General features: G+C 31.7%; 1 protein-coding gene across 4 annotated transcripts in view; it reads right to left on the minus strand.

The window, feature by feature from the left end:
* The window catches only part of LOC106714484 (DNA-binding protein D-ETS-4), a 35,960-nt gene extending 19,416 nt beyond the window's left edge, over window positions 1-16,544 (minus strand). The window contains exon 1 of one of the 4 annotated variants that reach the window (XM_045678171.1): window positions 16,281-16,544. In XM_045678171.1, coding sequence (XP_045534127.1) covers window positions 16,281-16,319 — 39 coding nt within the window. In that variant the 5' untranslated portion in view covers window positions 16,320-16,544. Of the gene's footprint in view, window positions 1-1,181; window positions 1,458-4,257; window positions 4,333-16,280 lie in introns of those variants that run through there. The other 3 variants (XM_045678170.1, XM_045678173.1, XM_045678172.1) reach the window with 3 other exon arrangements.
* Window positions 16,545-20,258: the final 3,714 nt, after the last annotated feature.

Below are 20,258 nucleotides of genomic sequence, written 5' to 3' on the forward strand. Positions count from 1 at the left end.
ATTTAATGTTATGCGTCAAACATGTATACAGATTAAATACTTACGAAGCGACTAAGCCTCAAATGATCGTGCAAAATAAAAATCCTTAATCAAACGCTAATATCATGGCCACGGACGTATAAAATTTCAGAGAAACGTGAATCATATCTGTTATTTATAGATAACAATAGGGATTTCAATTAATTGACGTCAATATTTAATTTCGAAATAAGCCATAATAAACCGAAGCATGCACCGCGTGACCGGTCCAAATCGCTGTTACAATTTCAACGAGGCCATGGTTTTTTATAACGTGTACAGCCTGCCTTAGCGCCTGCTCGCACGACACGAGATCATACCTATTATGTCTTAGTTTGCTGGAACTTTTTCAGGCTAAGCGTCTTTAGGTTTACATTCAAATGACCATTTATAGCTTGTTTTTTGTCATGTCGAAACGATTGAACATAAAATTGTATCGCATACATAAAATAATGTTGAATACTGTTTAAACTTTCGTGTCTCGGACTGAGTGCGACGCGAGTGTGAGACGCGACCGCGAAGTCCTCAGAATAAACACTCGCCCTGAAGATGGACCCCCGATGGGTCCGAAATTAGTCGGTGCCGTCACCGGATGATCACACGTGAGTTAAGCCGTTTCTTAATGAATTAATGTTGAATACTTTTTAAATTGTTTAGTTAAATGTTTCTAAATTAAAGAACTAAGAATAGACACTATTATTATTACATCCAAATATTTTTCTTCTTAAGCTAAATATACGTACGATGGTAAAGACAAACTTCGTATTAGAACACAACAGACAGGGTTGCAGGTAAATTTTTACATAATTTAACAATAACCACACGAGTTATAAGCTAGATGTCACAAGCAGATTAACTTAAATTGCCCATTAGTCTGAGTATATCGTACTTCAAAGTAATTTATGTCTTCCACACTACAATACAAGATGAAGAAACCTCTACTGCTACGGTTATAAAGACCTTAATCCTTTACAGAGATGAAGGGTATTTTAATATACTTCTTTGTAAACTGTATCATTAACAACAACATCTGTGAGCAATAAAACGTATTTAGTGTTTCTATTCATCGAAATAAAACTATACATGTTTGGTACAATCTCCGAAACCTGGTTTAAACGTATGTTAGTCCCATCCATATTGGTTAAATAACCTCAACAACTCACATGCGTCGTCCGAACTGTATCCATTTCGAATGTCACAATACAAATATAAATCCGCACTCACAAGCTCGCCAACGTCAGCTGGGCCGGGGTTGATGCACCTTTGACATCGCGTCCATGTTCTATTGAGGTTATGTTTGCGCCGGCGCGGGAAAATATTTAAAAAATTCGTCTGTTTTATTACGCCAGGGTTACGTTTTTTTGGTCCATGTTAGCGCGTGTGCGCACTGAGTAGATCACGCTGCCACTGAGCTCGCCGGCCGCGGCTCGAGACTTTGACTCAATGAACGCCTGCGTCACTTCGGGAAGTACGCGCTACGAGACAAAAATCAAATCTTAATAGAGCCTGCATCTACACTCTGCTACGGCATACGTCACACCGATCGATTATATTCACTTGACGTCTGAGTAAATAGAAATGAATTAATTTCCATACAGACAACATACCTTCTTGAGTACTGAGTTTATTTTTAAATATACCCACTGATATTATTTCAATTGTTACCTTGCTTTTAATTGCTTAGGTTTCCGCTTATCTATAAAAGAAGGGCTTTTTAACTTTTCCAAATATAATCTTAAGTAATGTGTAAGTTATTCGGACGATAATCATAAACAATATCTTCATAACATTACGGGGAGATAAAAATATCGAGCAGAATTTAGTATTTAAAACCAAACACTGATACTTGCAAAGGCATCGTTAGTAGGGAGAGAAGCGGGAGGGTAGTTGATCCCCAAGAGAATCAAAAAATGTACTATACTACATGTATTTTTCATTTTCAAAACTACTTCAAATAAGACCATATTAGCAGTAGCTGCAAGATCTATTCTAGATGACGCCAATTGGTACTCGTATATATGATGATTTTTCAATAAGCATGGATCCTTTATCAATAAATCAATCAAGCATATTCTTTCCAAAATGTTAAAAAGTCAGGAAACTACTAATTATTTTTAATATTTCATATGTCAATTTATAATTTTAAGAAAGACAGCATTAATTATTATACAATAATAACTAAGAAGGTTACTCTGCCTAAATTAAATACAATAACAATTTGTCGACTTAACAGTGACGTTATTGAAACAAATTCGACTTCCTCAATTCATTCATGGTCCAATTATGAACATACGTATAGCTTTAACACAATAATTCTATATGTATATACATAATACACACACAGACACAAGCCATCGAATACATTAGCGACGTTGGCACGTGGGAAAAAACTTTGGTTCGTGATATAATTGTTTATATATACAGTCGGCAACAAGATATGACAAATGACTGTTTAAATCTACATAGCAAATTCAACTTAATCACAAATACATAGAGATGAAAGTTACTTAAATATTCAAAGCAATTTTCATTCAACTTCGATGACCACTGTGCACTTAAACATCTATTCTAAGAAATATCTAAGTGCGTAACGTTCAATAACTAAACATATTTTATTAACAGATTATGTGACGTCTATTGTAAAATAATTTTCTTTACTCAGTTATTGCTTACTTGAGTACTTGTAAATATTTGATTTAAATTTTTCAATAAAAGATAAGACAGTAATTTATATAATTTTCCTATTAGTAAAAATTAGTCGACATTTCACAATCTTCCTGGAACATTGATCAGAAAGTCAGGAAATAGAAGGGGCTCTAAAAAGTATAATACCATTTTCAAGGAAATAAATAAGTGAGAAAACCTAATGATTCGCGTATTTATCAAGTTTCAAGTTGCGGTATGACTCAATTTAGAAATCCCTAGTATTACTTACCGTAACGAATGCAAAACAAAATTGTCAAACCATAACAAATGCACTACAATCGTAACAACGCTCAGACGGCACGCTGTAGTCGACTTGATTACCCCATACTTTAGACATCGACGAGTTTATGAAGCTTATTTTGAATCCATAATAATTTTATAAATCTAAATAATATATTATTATCAAATTATATTAATTATAATTCTTATTTTATAATAAAAGTAAGATGTATTATTTAAATGTAAATCTGACAGTTTATACGAAGATAACATAACCAACCATCTTGAATATTTATACAGAATAGTATTAAGAACACTTACAGATAAGTATTTGTAAAATAAAATGGCGCCAAAACAGTCAAGACTATAAATAATTACTGATGTAAAATATGAAAGTGAAATATTGAAGAAGTATTTAAAAATAACAACATAAAACAAATTTACTTATTTAAACTAAGTATTAAAACCGTTATAACTATAATATTAATTCTTATAACTCGTTAAATCTTTCTATTGTATATAAATAGTACTCACAATGGAAATTCATATACATTTCCATTCCATAACGTTGATGCGCGTAGAGAATAATAAGTAGGTATTGCGTTTGTCTTGTAATGTACTTATGTAAGCGGGAATGCCGACTGACTAACCTCCTATATGAATTATACATACTAGATACAATATATCCATTCATAACGCCCGCGCACTACTGTCATAGTACACAAAATAATTAGACCTTGGGGTTTTTTAATAACACGCTATTTCTAGCAGACTGTTTATTTTTCGACGGCCCGTGCGCAGTGAATAGAGAATACGTACATAGCTAACACTAATCTCTTTCTAAATAGATAAATCTAAATGGATATGCCTTAGAAATTAAAGCTTCTGCTTCGTTTTGATTTAAACGTGCCTGTTGATGTTACGTGACGTTTAATTCCATCTATATTATTAGATCGAATCCACAAATCGAATCCACATCAACGCCAAAATAGCGAAAATCAAATGGGCACAAAAGACTACATCTTATAGCCAGTCCATCTATAGAAGTTAGTGGTAGCTCAATTCAGTTTTGAGACTATGAAGGTTTGTTTACGAAAATTATTTTTTAAGTTTATTTTTTATACCAAATGGTACCCGAACAAGCAGGATTGGTGTTAAATTAAAACAATAAGAAGTAATTTCGCGGTCTCTTAAAAGCACTTATTAGGTCTATTACAAATTATAAGCACGCTAGTTATCACCTTTTTGCCTTTTAAAAATTGCCATTAAAAATGTATGTACACATATTGTTTATGATTATATCTTAGAGCTCACCTGCAAGTAATTGTTTCGTTCGTAACTCTTTTGATAATAGCCTTCATAATTCAACAACATTATTATTAAAATTATAAGAATAGAGTAAAATAATACAATGTACGTTTTGGATGTACATACACTCGTAATAAATAACACGTTAATGTCACCTTTTTTGTAAATCTTTTACTTTTATCATAATGAAGCAACCGTTTATCAACACCCAAATAATCTTTCCGACCAAAGTTCATGAGTTATCGATAAGATTATAAAATAAAATAAATGCATAATGTTATTTAAGGTCGAATAAAAACCGTATATATTATAACGTAACAGACATTAAATTAACAACATAAAATAAATTGTCACATATATAAAAAACAAACACTTTATTCTATAAAACTGTATGATATTAAACGAATATATAAAGACGCATTCAATAACCAAAAACAACGTAATCATGTACTACTAATAAATATTTCGTCTAAATATTCCAAAGAGAAAAGAAAAATGTCATCTGACTTAATGGAAAACATCGCGATCTAAGGTCAATTTACATTAATTTCGATGCAATTATTTATATTTTATCAAGTTTACTTGATTAAAACTTTTAACAACACTTTGGCGTCAAGTAGAGTCGCGAGATGGAAACCGGTCGCCAAGGCCTTTGGGTTTCCCGCTCGAGCGCTGTTAAACAAGATGGCGGATCATGTGCACGTAAACCTGAGTCCTTTGGCGCACGCCATTTTAAGCCGTCACACGTAATAGTAAAGGTGAAATTTCCCTGCATACTTGTTAATCTGTATTTTGATCACTATAATTTTTTTATTTATATATAACTTGTTTGAAATGTTTTTTTTATTATCATTTTAGTTTTATTTGGCTTCACTTAAATATGTTGAATATGAAAGCGTACACTTTGTTAAAATTGAATGAAATTAAGTAACGATATTTTTTATTGTGCAATCATAAAAGTTTAAAAGAAAATGATAAATAATGATAAAAATATTGATAAAACACAGAACAAATGATTCAGCTGTTTCAATATAAAATTACTTGTAGTAAACCACTTAGAGGTGAATTGAGTGCAAAAATGGAAGACCAAATTAAATCTTCTAAGAATTATCATTATTTTTACACCGTGAAAATTAATTTTAACTATGCCTAATAAAGTTACAGTAATTCTAAATTGATCATCAGATGCCATAGCTAAAGTAACAATTCTTTGAATTATAACAGTAATATGAAAATGAAATGTCATAACAAAATTGACTCTATCTATAATGAAATAGAGTTCTAATTTACTTGCAGAAGAAAACATGAGTACTACGTATCGTGAAATTATTTTTATAAGAAATAGTGACCGATTGGAAACGGAGTCGATTCTACACGATTTATGTTACCTCCTCCGATACTTATCCATTTTATCACTAATTTACATATTTTTATAATACCTACTGAGAGTAAAGACTTATAGACACTCATTTATCAATTTTACAAATATTTCTACTAAGTATTGGGAAAACCGAATAACATTAACCTGAAATATGTTTGCTTCTATAGTAATTAATAATTTGAAAATCTTAACACCAACTTCATTTTAGCAAATTAAATAAAATTTATAAAGCTTTTTTAATAATAAAAACACCGGCGAAAAATCTCAAGTTATATTCTTTCTTCACGTCGCTTTTTTTTCATATTTGGCGAAAAACGAAACAAAGTCGAAGTTGCCAGTAAATAAAAATAAGTATCAGCTTATGTTATTTAATATTTACCATTCTAATTATATCACAATACATAAAACAAAACAATGAATAAACTTAATTTATTCAAAATGAATGACATTTAAGAGCGACAAGGCTGGTAATACAATGACGCAAATGCTCGTTTCCCTTTCACCTGAGCGATTGGTCTGCGTGTTATTAATCTGTGGGCCTGAGACCTGTAATAAGCAGTATTACGGTTGTCTTTGCACCAACATTGCAATATATTATATAGTAATTAATATATTCGAATTATTACGCGGATTCTGGTTTTCCCTTTATGCATACATTATATCTATGACCTAAATACCGTTTATTGTTAATTATAAACTAAGAACTGATTATTTTAAACCTTTATGTTTATTATATTTAATCGGAATTGAAATACTAGTTGAGTTGTTAACTACAGACGTTCTGGTATGTACTAGCCAAATAAAATGCTAACAATTAAAAAAAATAAACATATTTTTCAATGTGACAATTAATTATTACATATAAACAATGACACGACAATATAAGAATGGACTAGATAAAATATCTCTTAAAAAGGTTGCCAGTAATATCTGCACTTTTAATATTTTACTCATCTAAATGGCGTTCCATTGTAATTTTGAAATACATAAATTTTATTTGCAAGTTCTTAATATTTATTAGATAAGAAGTAAAATTTCTAATTTCAGTAGTCACTATTTGAAATATTATATCTATATTATGTTAACATTAAATAAAAATTATCAGTTAAGATACAATATGTCACGGTTAGCATTTCGTTATAATTTTTTTAGTATAGTAACTCCGGTAAAACCCCTTCTTTGTACCTAATTAACACATACTTGTAACATAAATATGTGACGCTGTCGAATAGTACTAAAAAGCGTTTCTTAAAAAATATTCCTGAAATGTTCAAATCATAGACACGACAAACTATAAAATTTTTTAAGAGTTAAAAACAAGATTAAAAGTTATAAGACACTATTAATATTATAAAAATATTAGAGGGGATTTAGAAGATTTTGTAATATCAGATATGTAGTTAACTATTAAATTTATTGTACATTTTATTAGTTTAGCAAACTCGTCTTTAATTTTATAATTGAATTTTTTTTTATATTACAAGGTGGCAAACGAGCAAGCGGCCAGATGAATTCGCCGAAATGGCGAAGCGACCGCTGCCCATAGACATTCGCAATTGTAGATGCGTTGCTTGTTAGAAAATTTTTAACCTTCCTATGCATCTCCTCCTCCATCAAATTCACCTCCCCTTCCCGTCGTTTTCTTATAAAAAAGGGTGGGAAGGAAAAGAGGACTAAAATTAGGCCTCTGCTACCACACTCATCAGACGAAACGCGGAATCGCTTCTACTTCACGGTCATCTGTGTGTTCGTGGTACTTCACCGGGCGAACCGGACAATTCGTGCAACAGATGTTGTTGTTGCTGGCGTCTACCACTGTTAAATATGAAATGAAATGTTAATATGAATTTATTAAAACTATACAACCTTAAAATGTAGAGTTGGAGGTCGAGTTAGTAGAGTATTTTTTACGATATATTTGTGATAGACGGGAACAGGTAAATGATAAATAACATTATAGAATCAGCTTACAAATCTCATTTACACACATTATCTTTCCACCTTTTTCCCTGAAGAAGGCCGGCACAGTATGAATACCACTCTTCTACACATTTCATTTTTTTTTTTACATTCACGGCTTCACCAGGCTTGATGGCGGGTGGCCACAGATGGCGCTTAGCCTAAACCTCTTTTAAGTGTAACTGTGCTCGAGCCTCGGCTCTGGCTGCTAGTTCGTTATTATTACCGGATTGGGCTACACATTTCAATCAACTGTGATCTTATATATAAAATTCTTGTGTCACAATGTTAGTTACCATAATTCTCCGAATAGGCTTGACCGATTTTTATTACATTTTATAAGCAAATTTAGTAGGTCTGAAAATCGGCTACTATCTATTTTTCATACCTCAATAAGATTCTTTAATTGCATGCTCTTTAAATGTTCTTTCTTTTTTAAATGTTCTTTAATTGAAGTCGCGAGAGACATCTAGTAACATCTGAATTTCAAATAATGTATGCATACTTTCTTCGGATTTCCTCTACCTGATTTACTTTTACTAAACTTTAATACTAAGTTATTAATTATTCATTCACAATTGAATGCAAATGGCTTTAAATTTTAGTCCAAGAAAATTGTAAATAGAAAGCAAATAGAGGTTCCTTTATCACTGACTACTTCATCAAAGTTAGTAAGAGTTCAGTAAAGTAATTTAAGAGCAAATAATTAATTGAGGTAAAAAGTTTCGTATAATGTTACATAAAAATTGTAGATGGCGCTACAAGTTTATAAAATATCCTCAATGGCAGAACAAATATTTGTCGCTGACTCAATGCAATTATGAAATTGGTCTGTCCCTAACAGGAAAATTCTTAAGAACCGTTCTATTGAAGAGTTTCGGCCAGTCCAAGTTGAGAAACATTCTGACTCAGTGGGTGATAATTATGTTGGATTGTATGTGGCAATGGCGGCATTTCATTTTACAATACTTCGCTTTTATTGTTAATTGTTACTGGAATTGCATAAAAATAGTGTATTTAATATTATAACACTGTTAATATTCTTTCTTGTGTACGACTTTCAAGTAGTTTAAAATTTAATTTCAGACGTAATAAATATGCAACAGTTATTCGGTGATTGTTTAATAGGCATTTGTTTTTTTGAATTCTTAATTCTTTTTTTGTTTTTAATTAATACACAAAAATTGTTTTCGTGTGGTTTATTTATTTAAAAACAAATTAAATATAACATTTTATCTGACTTGACCTATGCAGGGGTGGATTAGGTCAACCTTATTTACATTAAATGACACAGAAATGTGTCAGCTTTATGTAAATACGTCGCAGCTCATAAGTGATTCCGACAATATACTAGTAGTATTTATTCTTTAAAAAATGGCTACGAATTAATGTGGTTTAGTAATTTTGTCAATACGTCATTAGAAAAGTAATGACTGGTTTCATACAAATTATAATAGAATTACTAAAATTTTGTTTATTATAATACATTATAATGAATTTTAACGGTGAATTAACCGGACATATAGAGTGAAATAAAATCGCTAAAACTGGACAACAGATGGCGTTTACTAAGTGTATTTTCAAGACATGTTTTCTTTCGAATAAAAGTACAACTTTCTAAAATCAAAGATCAAGTAATCAATAGCCTTTCTAATCAAATTGAGGATTATTCAAAAATTCAACTTTAACGAAGTCTAACCCTCAAAAAAATACATTGCTATTGTGGTCGGAACCGATTGATCTCACACCGTATCAGAAGCTATAAGAACGGTAGCGGTGATCACATATCTAGTGTGCCACACGAGCTCTGAATCACGTAACCATACGAGCTTCGTCCTCGACCTACATGTACCAAGTGAAATTCGGAGCAAGAATAATCGACTTATTCTCACCGCACGCTCACAGAATACTATTACGAAATTTATTTCGTCGAAAGTGTCCATCGACATATATTTGATACACATTATAAACTCGTTTAATCGATTTCCCTAAATTTATGTTCAGAAAAAAGTAAATACAAATTAAGTTTACATTCCACTAAGCAATATGTTCAACTCAAAGTTAGGCACGTTTTTAAGTTATATAGACATAACTAACAGTTGCCCGCGACTTCGTCCACGCTGATAAAAAAGCTAGCATACATTACGTTACATTATATGTAACCATTTTTAGAATTTAAAAATGTTTCTAAATATAATTCTGTAACTTATTTTGAATAGGTCAAGAACGTAAATGTCAAGACCTAACTACCTAATATTAAACCTGTTCCGCGCACTTTTATGTTTTGGAGCAAAAACATAATGTTTCAAGTCTAGACGGTATAATAACAGCTCAGGAATTTGGCTGGAGGCAAAACGGTCGTGTCAAAATAAACATTTTTAAACTATTTCATTACCAAGCCCGTACTTACAACCAGGCCGGCTTTATAACATATGGCTCTAATATACTAATGATCATCTAGAAATAGTTTTTCAAGGAAAAATCTTAACTTACTAAGATGTACACAAGCAATAATTTAAACATACTTATTAATAATTTAAACATCTTTTCCCCTAAACGAACAACTATTCTGGATGCAGAACTGCTAACTATATGGAACTCGCAGCACTTTCAATATCAATGCCGCAGACAATCGTTTAAAAGAAACCCTTAGTTTATTTTTTACTATTTGTATAAATAAAAACAAAACTAAAGCCAAAAAACGAAGTTACAAAGTAGCATATTATACGCGAGAAAACGCGGCGAGAATAGTACTGAGTGGGGCACCTATGGCTGACATTCTCATGTGCGCAAGTACACGGCAATTATCGTGTAAACTGTTATGAGTACCCTATACGGTGAGGAATATTTGAAGCACGACAACAACATGTAGACATGGCCGAGGAAATGTTAAATATTGACGGAGATAATTTTATCCTTAGCCACATGTTGTTTATCTACCTTTCAAAGCTATGTTATAGTCAACAGTATAGATGTACGCACGGAGAAATCACCTATGTACCTAATATATGTACTTGTAATTATAAATTTATATTTTTTGCTTTTAAAATATGAGTTCGTTTCTTTGACCAAAATCGCCGTTTAAAAACATATCGTCATCTCTTGACAAAATAGAGATAAGTAACAAAATGTTTTAAACGGATATTTTGGTCTCAGAAACCTATTGTAAGAGATTCAAAAATCTGATACTGGTATTGTAATGATGATGGTCTTTCGTCTACTTGCTAAGCTATCAAATAAATTCATCTTTGATATAAGAGCACAAACAACTTTGACTCTAGTTAATACATTTAAAAGGCGGAGACGTATTTTTACAAATACATTATTGGCTTTTAACAAACTGACGTCTATCAACATGACATGGTAATTTTTCAGTAGCTGTCAGCACATAACCTATTCTTTTTTTGTTCCGCCTACTTAAATGAATTAAAAGGAGGTACCATAAAAACAAAAGGTTAACTAAGTATAAAATACTAGCAGTTGATCGCGACTTTGTGCGTGCGGAATTCAAAAATCTAGTAATATAATGTAAAATATAGCGTATGTCATCCTGGGATAGTGTAGTAGTGTGTAACAGTGAAAGATATTTTTAGTAGCAGTAGCTTTGTAGCCTATTCAATACAAAACAAACAATTCTTTCTTCTTATAACGTTAAGCATATTTTACAATATAGATTAGAAAATATGATAAAAACAATTGTAATGTACGAAAATAGGTTAGATGTTTTATAATTTACCAAATTTTAACAAAAAAAAACCATTACTTTTTCTAAATCGATAAGAATAATCTTTTTTTTTTAGTAATGATATTTAAGTTACATGTGATTTAAGTTTTTTTTTTTGCTTTTATATTATATTTAAATTAAGTGTAATTAGGATTTGTAATTAAAGACGAAAATGTCTGCATAATAACGACCTTTATAAATGGACTGGCTATAAGACGTAGTATTTTGTGCTTATTTGATTTTCGCTATTTTGGCGCTGATGGACGCGATTTGTAATGGTGGTGGGGATTCGAACTAATAAGATAGATAGAAGAATAAGATGGGCAAGTTATGAGGAGGGAAGAATCGCATGTGGCAAAGAAAACGTTAAGTATGAGTGTGGAGGGGTACACCGGTAGAGGTAGGCCTAGGAAGAGATGGATTGCGTGAAAGATGACATGATCAAGAAGGGGGTGACAATGGAGATGACGGCAGACAGATTCATTTGGAGGACGGAAACCTGGTGCACCGACCCTACGTAGGTGGGACAAAGTCAAGGAGATGATGATGATGAAGATAGATAGAAGAAACTGTCACGTAACATCAACAAATGCGTTTAAATCGTAATGAAACAAAAGCTGTCATTTCCAAGCAATCGCCTATCTATTTATAGAAATCAATAATAATTAACATTGTCTATTGTTTTCTTTTTACTCGCTTATCACGTCAAGTTGCCAGTACTCGTACTCAACAATTAATTATCATAAAACTTATAAATGCAGTAAATCTCGATTGACTGCAAATAATTCGAACATAACGATCAGGGACGCCAATATAAAAACTTGAAAAATTATAATTGTAATACGATAAAATTAAATTTAACGTTCTTGTTCATACATTGTATGAATGCATGTGAATTTTAAATGGTAAGGTATCGTAAAAACTTGAGCCATTTGTAACGAATAAAGTATACAATAAGGTATTGTGTATCCCAAGATATGAAAAACAATACCTTATGATGAATTCAGTAAAGTTCATTTTGTAAGCTCAATGGAGAAGTATAAATTTTGTCTATTATAATTATCTCACGATCGACCTTCATAGGTACAGCTTCCGAGTTTGTACTTTTAAGCTGTTTATGCGCATTATCCAAGATCAGAACTCTTAGTAAATAGCATACATTTATAGCTACTTAATGCTTTGTTTATTGAGGTTTAAATTATTGACAAAACTTAGTTTTTCGTACTGAGTCTATATATATTATTAGTCGACTTCAAAATGAAGAAGGTTATCAATTTGACTGTATTTTTTATGTGTGTTACCGCGAAGCTCCACCCCTGGTGGTCTGATTTTGATAAAAAATATTTTAATCGAAAGGAAGTGCTTGCAGATGAGTCCCATTTTTATTAAATATCTAGAAGACTAGTAGATTTTGAATTTAGCTTCAAAATGTGATGCGAAAATTAGAGACATTTTATATTAAAAGGTGGCAAACCGCCACCGGAATACGTCGAAATGGTGAAGAGAACGTGCCCATAGACGAAACGCGAAATTACACTTGACGCCTTTCTTCTGTGCACCGGTTGAGACGGCCCATTCATGCAATAAATGTTGTTGCTGGCGTCTACCACTGTTAGATATTCAGTGTTGTTGTTGCTTGTTTGATATTAAGTGACAACTGCTATGCAATAATGCTAACAAATGTGAAAATTGAGAATAAAGTAAACCAAATATAATATTGCGAAGAAATAATTAAATATTCCTAACCTATCATTTTGAGACTTAGTTATAGCTTTATAATAAAAAATAAAGTATTCAATTTATACGAAGTAATGAAGGAAATCTACCAAAATAGTCGAATAACTGGTTTTATAACGATACCTAATGATCTGTGATTGGTCCAACACTAGTTGGCAACTGGATTAGTGGCCAGGTGTCTGTTTAGAATATATCAGATGTTTTACAATGCAACTTTTGACATTATCAATGATAACAGACAATAAAATGTAATTTGTATAAGAATTAATGGAACTATTAAATAAAATTGACCATATGGCACGTCATTGCTTCAGTATTATTAATTGTTAACACATATTTTAAAAAAACTATGGGCATTAGATATTGGAATTTAATTTTGATTGACTGTCCTAAAATTAGTAGAGCGTTTTTTTGGTTCGAATCAATGAGAATAAGACTTTGAACTTTTTTGAAAATCAAACCCAAAAATAAGAGTTGTAAAATTTTTTTTTTCTAAATTAAAGATTTACTTACAAGAGTGGACAATAATAACAAAGGCGTTAAATACTTCTCCAAATCGCAAATGCCAATTGTTACTTGATCCATCCGATTTAAATCGTTTGGTCAAATAAAAAGCAACCAAGATATTAAAATGTTCATTGTTTTAATTTTACAACTGAATTTCTGCATATTCAAGTATCATGTTATAGTGGTAGTAGTATAATATTATTTTCTAATAAATTGTGTACGAGTTATACTTTCTTTACATAGTGTATTTGCCCACAGAGATTTAGTGCGCAAATAATTAAAAGAGAAATCGCCAATTAGACGAGTTGCTTATTTATAATAGTACACTAACACGCATTCTTCGATGATCTGTGGTAATCTTTAAACACTAATATTTTTCTATTATTATAAGTAAACTGTTAATCTAAATATTAATTAAAATAACTTGAATTTATTAAATCACCATTATATCTCATTTTTGTACCATGTACCATGCAATTTGATCATCATCATCATCATCAACTGCCTATCGTTCTTCCACTTATGTGCGGACAAGTTTTCTTCCTCCAGAAAGATCTACCATTAGTTATTTCATTCTATCTAACTTCGATAACATAATTGACCAATAAATTAATATTGCATGGTAAATATATTGACTTTAAAAACTTAAGTTTTAATCAAATGTATCCTAAATAGATTGAGTAAGAGTGGCGGTTTGTGAGGCGGGTCACTGATGCTTGACGACCACGACCAGTCTGGTAAGATTACAGCAATGGAAATAAAGAAAGAGAACAAAATCTTATCAAACAAGTATTTTATGGTATTTTAAATATGTGTTCATTTCATAATATGTACACATATTTATGAAATGAATATTTATTCCAAGATACTTTTGATCGTTACTCTTATTTATCCCAGTACTTACTGTTTATTTGTACTCTTGACGTATCTTACTTGAGTGAAACTTTTACGTTAAATAGCGTCTTTCATAAAGTCTTAACCCAATTAATAAAAATCCTGGAATCCTGGAAAATACATATTTCGTATTGAGAGGAAATAATCTAGGGTAGTTTCTGTGATATGATATTTAATATTGCTTAATAAGCACTCAAACCTGTTACCAGGAGTAGGCAGAGATACGAGTTTTCAGTCAAAAACAGTTCTGAAGTATCTATACGAGTATGACTTCTGAAGTCTGTTTAAGAGTAGGTTTCCACTATCGATACACTTGTATAAAAACATTAATTCGTCCCTCTTATTAACTTTGAAAAAATAGAGACAAAAATATGTCGCAATACAAGTGTCACCTCAGTGAAATTTAATGGTGTGACCCTTAAGATTACGAAAGAAATGTTGTGATTTTATAATTCAACAAATTCAAATATATTTCGTATATATATTTGTTATACATTTATTAATTCAATTCAATCATCATCATCAACCTGCCCTTATCCCTATGGAGGGTCGGCATAATATGTACTACTCCTCCATACATCTCTATCAGCCATCATATCTGAATTTACCCCCTTCTTACGCATATCCTCTTTCACACAATCCATCCATACTTTCTTTGGTCTTCCTCTACCTTTTTATTAATTCAATTCAATAAAGATATATAAAATCAGCAATGTCAAATTTCACCATAGTCTTGATTATAACAAAGGCCATGTTATTACAACACTTTTTACATCGTAGTTGATATAATGATGTATATTACGTCAGCAGTTATCGAATTTGTTTTTAACAAATATCGATAAACAATCTCCTCTCTACACTATTTTATGTCTCTATCACTTAAATACAGTATATGATGTAGCTATCTCTTTTGTTGTAGATAAGCTATCTGTATTTGTAGCAATATATTTAAAACGATTACCAGTTCATATTTATTGAAACCACAAAATGGAAACAGATTAATTTACTTATTTGAAGATTAGATTATTTAAAAAACATTGTTTGTAATAAAATGTTTTCTTTATTTAATATTAATCCTCTATTGATTATATTTAATATGTTCACGATTATAATTTTAATTGTATTATCTTTGTTTAAAAAATGCATAATCATTTAATAACTTGGATATACAATTTTGCGCAGTATCATTATTATAGATATAATTTTAATATAAAAAAGCATTTGTAACGTTGTATCTATTTTCTTCTTGAAGCTAAATAATAAAGCTGTCAGTAAAAAAATAACTCCTATCAATGTTTATTGTAAGAGATCAGGCGCGCGGCGTTTGGATGTGAAATATTTACAAAACTGAATTTCATTGAACAAGATTTCAATTTCAAACAATAAATTTTGTTACATACTGTTAAGACAGGTATAGAGAACATTTGGGTTTATAAAAGTAATCAGTTGTCGAGCTCCAAAAATAGTGATTCGAAACAATTTAGTATTTAGCACCCGTAGCCGTTCGCGCTCACGCGATTGTCTCATGTCAAAATCCACATATATTTACATTAAATAAAGCCATTACCAACATTGTCACAGCTCAGAAGATGCGTTCTGAATATTTACTATCTAAGAGTCTCTTTAAATGCCCCCATGTGGTTTATATTATGAAAAACTCTTCACGTTTTATGCAAATAGTGGCAGCTCCAAGCGAAAACTAGAAAGTTTACTCACACACGCGCGACGCACCCACACATATACATCTCTCAGTGTTGGTACTGGCTGCATTATTGAAATTCCGATAAAATTGTTAATCTAAATTAAAAAATCAAAAAAAAATCTCACCGTCTCCGATTCTTCAATAAGTCCGGACTCCCACAACATTTTTTTTTTTCGTATTTCGTACAACAGTTCAACAAGTCACTTCAATCAAAACTAAACTTTTAAATCGATGTATTCGTGTCAATTGATATGTCCATTTCCGCGGGCCCTTTGTTTATTAGGATATATTGCATCCCGTGATATTTGTTTATAAATTGAAGGGGGTCTTAGCTATGCCCCCGTTGGACGCGACTGGTGCGGTGGCGATGTGCTGAAGCTATGAGCGCAGGCGCAGGCCGGCGAGCGTCGACGACATTCCGAACATGGCCGAAGCGGCCCGACCGCATCGACCTACTTTGCTCTATACTTCGTAGCGCAGTGGCCGAGCGCAGATTTTTTCCACCATTTTCCGATGAAACGCTACTTGTCTTTGCAAACCGTAACAAAAACGTTCAAACAGTTTCCCTAGCCCTAAATTACTTTTTATTTACTATTTACTGTACTTTTCGATTTAATTTCCAACTTAACGTGTTTTTCGAATGTTTTTGGTGGAAATCGTAAATTATTTACTATCTATTCAGCCTCGTAACGCCCACTGCTGGGCATAGGCCTCCCTAAAATATCGCCACGATGATCGATATAACGGTGGACAAATTATAATATGTAATAACATAAGTACAATTATAAACAAATATATAAAAATATTCCATTAAGATTCTTGTAGGATTTTATTATCATTGTTCCATGCAAAAATTTTTGTTTTCAAAGTTATTTTGTAATTATGGTCACATTATTATTAATCAGTTTCCGACAGGACAAAAAATATGTGGTTGCAAGCAAACATATTGGATACAGTGACCTATTAAAAATGGTGGTTTTAAATTATTTGTTAAATTGAATAAAACTGACCTATAGTACTCGTATATCAGGTACCTATGTACATAAATAAATTTAAACCTACAGTGAAGCCAATAGCTTGCTTAATGTTGTATAAATTTAATTAAATGAATTTAGAATAACCATGTAATAAATCTCTGTTAATTGGACGAGGATGTACATTTGCTGCCATGCTACTGCATAAACACATCCCGAAGCACCGACCAGTCAGAAGGGTAAGGACAAGTGAGCGTCTAATCGGACATTCAAAAAACTATATTATATCCTGCAGCATGTTTCAGTTTTAGATACTCTATTTTAGCTGAGCACGGACTTGGAGTAAAGTCTATCAAGAATAGTCCAAGTTTAAACAGCCAATCCGTTTAAAAAAGCTCATAAAAATGAAATAAGCTCCAATCGTACATTTTTCTTATTTACTTAAACTTATTAATATTCATACTACATGAAGGCGTCATTACCAAAACTTGGATAAAATTCAAATTATCCCACAAAATGTATTGTTAAACGATGTATGATTTATAGATGTACATACATAACTAAACCGAGAATGTTCTACACTATCAAAATTTAAAACAAAAAATGTTCGTTATCGGAAATTGGATCTTTTTTGAATATTCTAATTCATATGTGAAAATCACGATATTAATTCGTGTTGTATATTTTAAAATGCTTATGTTATATTATTTTTATGTCATTCTGATCTATTTGTATTTCACCTGACCACGAATTATGTGCACGATTATTTTCATATTTATCATTTACAAAGATATTTAGATTAGGTTAGAAATGGAATCCGAATTCGATGAATGCCAACCTTCTACACATACGTGTTTAAATTATAATCCGTTAACTAGACTTATTTTCTTTATATTTCTTTCTTCGTTCTTATACTGCACTGTAATCTATAGTTCTAGACTGTAGTAGGTACCGTTAACATCTGATTAGCAGCTTGTTTCTTTATTCTAATTTTAATAAGTGTATCTCAATAAATAGTTCGGTACATTGATAATGATTCAGCAATAATCGTTTGATAAGTTTGTCCTATTGGGAATACCGTACTCCCGATTTACTTTTGGCAAAACACAACTAATATTTATTTCAATCTTTCCCATTTTAATTATTTGTTGCGAAATTTTAACTTGCAGATTTTTTGTTAAACCGCTTACTGGTACATTCTTCAATCCATCCATCCATTCAGCCTCGTTACGCCCACTGCTGGGCATAGGCCTCCCCTAAAGATCGCCACAATTATCGGTCCTGTGCAACCCGCATCCAGAATATTCCCGCAACCTTGACCAGATCATCGGTCCATCTTGCTCGAGTTAAATTACGTTAAAAGTTACTAAAAATTTAAACAGTAGTGAAAATACAGCAAAAATAAATCATTTTTTTTAATTTACTGTATAGAATTTAATGAAGATTAACAACGAGTAATCATAATAGTAGTAGAGTTAGATGACAAACTAGAAATGTATCAATATGTCGCAGTCCCCACAATTTTGCAACCCATCATTTTCATCCAAGACCAAGCAAATACCTAGTTTTCTTTTTTTTTTAAATATTAAAAAATATTTTTTTTTAGCTACGTCAACTGCCAGTAGTTCTTTCAAAGAATAAATTAAAAAAAATACAGTCGAATTGATAACCTCCTTCTTTTTGAAGTCGGCTAATAACCTATCCGGGATTCAACTTCCTTTGTGTTATGATTAACAAAATTTGTTCTAATTATAGTAGTGTCCATAGTTAATACAATGTATCCAGGTCCTGTTTACAATATACATGACGTAAGATTGGGTTTTCATGACATACAATTCAAACTTTTTTTGTTTCATCTGTAAAGTTCAATGCGTATATCTGAATGACGCGATCACTTCTACGTAGATGAATTTATGACGTTTGCATAAAATTAAAGAGGACCATGTTTGAATATGGTACTCTTTAATTTTAACATAAGATGCATAAATAATTCCTGAAACTGAGTGACATAAGTACGTAACATTGTAGTGCGGTTCCAACGTAACAGCCACACAGAAAAATATTATCTACTCCCTTATTCTCCTTGAAAAAACAGACACAACAAAAAGATTTTTATCAAACTCAAAGAGTTTTTACAGTGGTAGATCCCGCAACAACAATATTTGTTGGGTGCACGAATTGGCCGGGTCGACCGGTGCAATACCACGACCACTCAGAAGACAGGCGTAAAGTGGAAGCAATTCCGCGTTTCGTCTGATGAGTGTGGTACCGGAGGCTTAATTTTAGTCTAGAAATTGGATTTGGCGGAAGAGGGGACGCATAGGAAAGAGAAATATCCCCTTTCTGTGCGTCCCCTTCTCCGTTGATTAAAGGTAGGCAACGCATCTGCATTTGCGGATGTCTATGGGCAACGGTCGCCTCGCTACTGCGGCGAATCCAGGTGGCCGTTTGCTCATTTGCCACCTTATGATATAAAAAAAAATTGAACAGGTCTTACTACAGTGAAAATACCAGATTAAATAAAGATAGTATAAGAAGTCACAATCTTTAAGGTCAGGTGCATTTGTTGAAAGAATGTCAGACACAACCTTCAAATGTACTTTTTTGAATCTGTAACTAATTTAGATTATTTTTCCTGTATGATTTGACTTGACTACAAGCATGGCTAATAATCTATGTTCTACGAATCGGTAATCGAGCTTTTGCATATGCACATGTCACACTTAATATTTAAACTAAACTTTATAACAGTTACAAACAAATAGTATGATTAAAAATATTCAAATTTCAAGGTGTACGTCTATTTTTTAATGAAGTGTACGAGTACACTACCGCAAAATAAACTGGGACATATACGTTAACAGAATTTGTTGAAAATTATTTTGTATGTTATTCGGAATTAAACCAATAAAATGTTTTAAAATAATCGGTTAAAATACATGTAAAGCGATAATATTTATAGAAATATAAACTACACTATAATCAGAGTATTTTTTATTTTGGGTAAACAACTCTTTACTTCCAAGAATTATTCATTATTCGATGTAATAATTGGTGAAAGGGCATTTGAGTCTTTACAACTCAAGGACGTCTGAACAGATTTGCTCTGATACTTTCACTTCAAATTTG

Source organism: Papilio machaon, chromosome 5 (assembly GCF_912999745.1).
Source record: "Papilio machaon chromosome 5, ilPapMach1.1, whole genome shotgun sequence".
NCBI lineage: Eukaryota > Metazoa > Arthropoda > Insecta > Lepidoptera > Papilionidae > Papilio > Papilio machaon.